The sequence below is a fragment of the Chrysochloris asiatica genome, unplaced genomic scaffold (genome assembly GCF_000296735.1).
Source record: "Chrysochloris asiatica unplaced genomic scaffold, ChrAsi1.0 scaffold00033, whole genome shotgun sequence".
Taxonomy (NCBI): Eukaryota; Metazoa; Chordata; class Mammalia; order Afrosoricida; family Chrysochloridae; genus Chrysochloris; species Chrysochloris asiatica.
This window is the reverse complement of record NW_006408551.1, coordinates 22083349-22089762: the sequence shown is the minus strand read 5'-3', so window position 1 is coordinate 22089762 and position 6414 is coordinate 22083349. Positions and strand designations below refer to the sequence as shown.

The window sequence follows — 6414 nt, the reverse complement described above, 5'->3', positions numbered from 1 at the left end:
TTAATTTCAAAGAAAAACTAATTTTAGAGAAAATATGTTTTAAATAAAACCTTACATTTTTCTTGGATTATACTTAATGATTTCAGACTTAAAACATCAAATCCTGTAAGTTTAAAAAAATAAGATAGAAGAAACAAAACTAAGCACTAGATAGAGACAAGTAAAATCAACAGATGAGCTGACTCTGACTCTTTCATCAACCAATTTCTAATGTTGACATTCCTTTTTTATTTTCTTTCACTACCTATACCTATTCTTGTACTACAAATGCTGCAAATACAAACCTTTAATTTCAGTTTCTGGAGCGTTATTGTGCTGTGATAGCATTCCTCCCAAGATGAAGTTTAAGTAACTTTTTAAAAGGTGAAACAGTGCCATCAAGAGCAGGGCTGCATGTTGGAGATTGACCTCTTACCTTCGAAAAACTGCTGCAGAGCCTCATTTTCGCCCACCATATCCATGGTACTATGGTCTGGGCAATATTTGTTCAGAGAACGAGGTTTATCAGACCACAGGAAGTGCTGTCCTCTTGACTCCGATTCTATGAATGCTCTTGAAAAAACTTCATTTTCTTTTTACTGGAGTGAAGCCTATTTTCAGACATCCAATTTGTTCAGGAAAATGGACAATTTTGAAAAACGTAACTAAAAAATTAGGAAGATATGCAATCATGAAGAAGGAAGTGGAAGCATATCCATCTATCTTATTAAAGGTTGGAATGGTTTCTACACGCCTTTTGTCTTTGTTTTAAGGACCTTTGTCCTTAGTGACACATGTAATTACATAAATGGGCAATAAATACAGTCTTATCTCTTATTTGTCCTTTTACACCAATATATTTACATCTTCGTCTCTATCAGCCATATCCATTTAGCCATAATCAAGAAAAAGATAGTCTGGTTGTTGTTTTTAAACCTAGAGAAAAGGGGCAAATCGATAGAATTTACTTTTATGTTGTTGTTCACTGCCTTCAAATCAGTTCCTACCCATAGCGACCCTGTGTAGGGTTTCGGAGGAGCAGCTGGTGAGCTTGAACCGCCGACCTTGCAGTTCAAAACGACTTTGTGGTCCAGAGCATTAACCTACAGCGCCACAACAGGACTCCTAGATACCTAGAATAGCAAATAATTTTTAAAGCTTGTGATAATCAAGTTAGGAGTTGTTAAATATAAGAAAATTTACTGATAATAAAAGTTTACATTCCCCAATACACACCAAGCCTATTTCTCCAGTTTTTTTTTTCCATTAAAAATACAGATCAGAAAGTAAAAGAAGTTCCTATTTAAAAAAAAAAATCTGTATTACTGATTTAATAAAGCGTATAGCCAAGTAAAATTATTCATTAACTGGTTTCATTCCTAAATACAAATCGATAACCAAATAAACGTTTTGTTTGCACTTCTTGTTTCATGAGTTGATTCCAACTAATAGTGATTCTATACAACAGTGTTGTTGTACAGTCAGTTCTGACCCATAGTGATCCTGCAGTTGATGAGCTTGAACTGACAACCTTGTGGTTCAAGCCCACTTTGCAGTCCAGTGCATTAACCCATAGTGCCACACCAGGACTCCTGTACAACAAACAGTTTGGTTGGTGGTTATGTGCCGTGGAGTCGCTTCCAACTCACAGCAGCCCTGTACAGGGTTTCTGGGGCTGTAACTCTTTACTGGAGCAGATAGCCCCATCATTCTCCCACAGAACCGTTGATAGTTTTGAACTGCTGATCTTGAGGTTAGCAGCCTAGTTCATAACCACTACGCTACCAGAGCTCCTTTATACAACAGCTGAACTGCCCAATTAGATTTCCTGCTAAACATGAGTTTAAATCCACCAGCAACTCCATGGGAGAAAGATGAGGTTGTCTGCTCTTGCAAATCCTATTGAGCACTTCTACACTGTCCTACAGGGTCACTAGGAATTGGAATCAATTCAACAGCAGATGGTTTGATTTTGGTTTCAACTTTAAAGCAGCAGATCACCAGGTCTTTCCTCCAATAGACTGGCTTGTGGATTGGACCATATAATCTTTTGATTAGCTGCCAAGTGCTTAACCATTACACCACCAGGGCTGCCAACTACTTAATAATAGCCTAAGAATAATGTGAGGACAAGTAAAAAATTATCCATACTATGGCTGTAGAATTTATTTTAATCAACTTTTAGAAAAGACAAACACATCATTTTCAACATAATCTCTTTGTTTTTCAATACACTTTATCCATCTGTCAACCAGTTTTTGTAGTCCCTTATTAAAAATGTTTTAGGCTGAGCTGCAAGCCACGAATGCATTTCTGTCTTCACTTCTTCATCAGAGATGAATCTTCTTCCTAGAAGGGCTGCTTTCAGGAGAAAATTCAATGGAGCAAAATCAGGACTATAGGGAGGATGCTTGAACATCTCAAAATGAAATTTTGGTAGTGCCAATAGTATGTGCAGAGGTGTGGGGATGTGCATTGTCATGCTAATAACAATTTTTTTGGATACCAGTCCTCTGCCTTTAATCCAAACTTCAGGCTTCACGTCTTCAGTGAGCACCTCAGTGTAATGAGCACTGTTGATTGTTGAACCTTTTTCCTAATAGTGTTCCAATACTGGCCCTTGAGAATCCCAGAAAACTGTAAGCATCAATTTTACAGCAGATGGTTGGCTTTGGAACTTTTTCTTGGTCAGCGATTGAGCAGGTTTCTATTTCATACTCTGTTGTTTACTCTCAGCCTCATAGTGATGAATCCATGTCTCATCACCAGTAATGATTTTTTTAAAGAAATTTTATCTTTGAGTATCAGTGCAAATTTTGTTTGAAAATGTCCAAACACTTTATGTTCCTCTGTGAGTTGTTTTGGTACCCATCTTGCACAAACTTTGAAACCCGTTTGTTGTGGATTATTTCATAAGCAGAGCCATGGCTGATTTGCAAATGAATTGCCACATAATCCAGTCACTCATCTATTTGACAGAAGCATTTTACGCACACACTTAATGTTGTCATCAGCCATGGATGTGGATAGACGTTCAATATTAACCGTACTATGGATAATTTTTGACTCACCCTTCTATAATTAGGAAATTAAACTACTGAACTGCATTTTCTTCCAACATTTAAAAAAACTTTAAACTACAGAAAAATTGAAAGACTAGTACCATGAAGTACCCACTCACCTTGATTTACGAATTATTATTTTACATTTTTGCCTTTACTAGATATGTAAATTTACTTGTTACTTTGGCTGAACTATTTGAAAGTAAGTTGCTAACATACTGATATTTTACCCCAAAACAATTCAGTTATGTTTTCTAATAAGGATTTTCTCCCATGTAATACCATTACTATATATGAGAAATGTATTAATAGTATCATATGTAATCCCCACTTTTGCCCCCAAACATTTTACTAATCAAGAATCCTGTATTTATGCATTTCCTTTGGCTATGTCTTTTTAAAATACATTAACAGTCCCCTTCCCAGTCTGGTTTTTCATGACATTGTTTAACAGTTCAAGTTCATGGTCTTATACAATTTTCCTCATTCTAAATGTGTTTCATTGCAATTAGAATTAACACATAGATGAGGTAGCATTGTTTCAAACAAAACATAAAAACTGCTACTTGAAATTCAGCAAACATTTTTTTTTTAATTTGCTTAGGGGTAAAAAACAGGTTTAGAGTCCCATTTTGAAGGTAACACTGGGCTCTGGGTCTAAAAAGACAAGTCATCAAAGAAAGTTGCTCAAAGAAAAATATTTTCAATTCATTGTGGGCTAAGCAGAGCCACAATGAATTGAAAATATTTCCATTGTTGGGTATGGAAAATACGATTATGAATAGGTAATGGTCCATGCCCTTCTAGACTCAAATCCAGGGTATGAAAAACCATGAGAAACTTTAATCTCAAGGCAGATTCTGCCAAGAGGTGAGGTAAGGAAAGTGCCGAGAGAATGGAAAACAATCTTTTAAGGACCTGGAAAAGCTTCATCAAGAGCTTGTATTTGAAGAAATTTAAGCAATGGGGTACGCCACTGTGGGATAAACACTAGATTGCAAGGTCTGTTTGAAACACAAGGTGTGAGGTTTGAACTCACCAGCAGCTCCTCGGAAACCCTAGATAGGATCACTATGAGTCAGAAATGAGTCAACAGCACTAACAACAACGTCTTTAAACATACGAGCAGGGAGAGAGTGCAGGTGAACAGACTATTATCTGGTGTTCCTGCTAGCGGTAGAGAAAATTTAAAAAATAAGCTGAGAAACATTGTATAAGGTTTTGGATATTTAATTACTTTTACTCTGGACAAATTAATTCTAAGCTTATCTATCAATGGCTTCTGTTTGAATGAGGGGCATAATAGAATTAAATCTAACTCAGAAAGAGAACTGTTAAAATTACTTGACAGAGACAGTAACTAAAGTTAGACAAATTGAAAAGCTACTTAAGGATCAGGGTAGGTAGTACTAAGGCCTGAAATAAGATACGGTTTAAGAAATTGGCTACTGATTGGATGTGAGGAGCAAGGAAGAAGTCACTGTAGCATAAGCACTTGACTCCAAAACCGGTTCAACTGCCAAGGACGGCAGTTCAAACTCACCAGCTGCTCCTCAGTAACCCTATACAGGGTCCCTATGAGTCAGAACCGAGTTGATGGCACAAGTAAAACATGGAGTCCTATGTGGCACTGAGTTAATGCGCTGAACTGCAAAGTTGGTTTGAACCGCAAGGTCGGTGGTTCAAGCTCACCAGTCACTCCTCAGAAACCCTATACAGGGTCGCTATAGGTCAGAACCGAGTTGATGGCACGTAACAAGTAAAATATGAATTAAGATAGCAAAAAATGTGTCCTATGCCTAAATCCAAGGGAAACTTCTAGTTAAAGTTTTTTTGGAACTAGGTCACTACACTATCTATGGTCAAATGATGGCTCTGGATTCTAACATTTCACCCAGATAGATACTTTTACTTTTCATCAGCAGAGTAACGAGTGATAAATGTGAAAGATTAGAGAAAAACACTGCTGCTGTTAAGTGCCATCAACTCATAGCGACCCTGTATAGAGTTTCCAAGTAGTGGCTGGTGGGTATGAACCACTGACCTTGTATGTTTAACAGTCCAGGGCTTAAACAACAGCACCACATAAGGACTCAAAGCAACCCTACCTAAACATAAAAACGTTTGCTCGGTTCCTTCCTCTTAATCACTGCTCTACTGAAGCCCACTGTTTCAGTCACCGAGACACTGTGTCAATCCATCTCATTGAGGATCTTCCTCTTTTTTTGCTAACCCTCTACTTTACCTAGCACGATGCCCTTTCTCCAGGGATTGGTTTCTCCTGATAACATGTACTTGAAATGAAGTCTCACCATTCTTGCTAAGGAGCATCTGACTATTCTTTTCCAGCACAAATGTGTTCATTCTTTTGGTAGTCTATGGGATATTCAATATTCTTTGCAACACCATAATTCAAAGGCATTCATTCTTCATCAGTCTTCCTTATTCATCTGCCCAGCTTTACGACGTACAGAAGTGACTGAAAATACCACTGCCTGAGTTAGGCACACCTTAGTCCTCTCTGCACTTTAATACATGCAAGAGGTTTTTTTGTAGCTTTGCCCAATGCAAAGATATCTTGATTGTTGCTTCCATGGGCGATTGTGAATCCAAGTAAAATGAAATTCTTGACAATTCCAGTATTTTTCATCATAATGTTGCTTAGGACCAATTGATTTATGTTCATTGTTTTATGTTAATACGTAATCCATACTAAAGTCTTTGATATTCATCAGTATGTACTTATTCCAACATTCTTCTTCAAGTTCATTGTTATGTCATCTGCATTATTTCAAGGTGCTAATGAGTCTTCCTCTACTTCTGATAGTAAATTCTTCACAAAATTCAGCTTCTCAGATTATTTGCTCAGCATTCAAATTGTATAAGTATGGGGAAAGGCTACATCTCTGGTACCCACCTTTTCTGATTTCAAATTACAGTATTCCCTTGTTCTATTTGAATGACTGCCTCTAGTCTATTTACAGGGTCCGCATGATCACAATTAAGTGTCTGAAATTCCCCTTCTTTGCAGTTATCCATAATTTGTGATGATCCACAGTCAAATGACTTAGCACAGTCAATATAACATGTGTAAGTATCTTTCTGGTATTTTCTGCTTTTAGTTAAGATCCACCTGACATCAGCAATGACATCCCTCATTCCATGTTCAATGTCCTGGTAGGACAAATTCCTATACCTCAACATTTTTCTTTAGCCTTGGTAATTCTTCATTCTTTACCACATAAATTTTAAATAATTTTTTTAATTCTAGAGAGAATGTTAGAACTTAATTTTGAAATGCACTGAATTCATAGATCAATTTGGAGAACTACCATCGTTTTGATAACTTTCTTCAAAAAGGGTTTTCAATTTG

At 36.9% G+C, this 6414-nt stretch overlaps 1 protein-coding gene across 1 annotated transcript in view; it reads right to left on the bottom strand.

Moving 5' to 3' along the window:
* The window catches only part of MYRFL (myelin regulatory factor-like), a 247800-nt gene extending 247339 nt beyond the window's left edge, over positions 1 to 461 (bottom strand). Inside the window, exon 1 of the mRNA XM_006859617.1 lies at positions 416 to 461. Coding sequence (XP_006859679.1) covers positions 416 to 461 — 46 coding nt within the window. The remainder of the gene's footprint in view (positions 1 to 415) is intronic.
* Between the last annotated feature and the right edge of the window lie 5953 nt (positions 462 to 6414).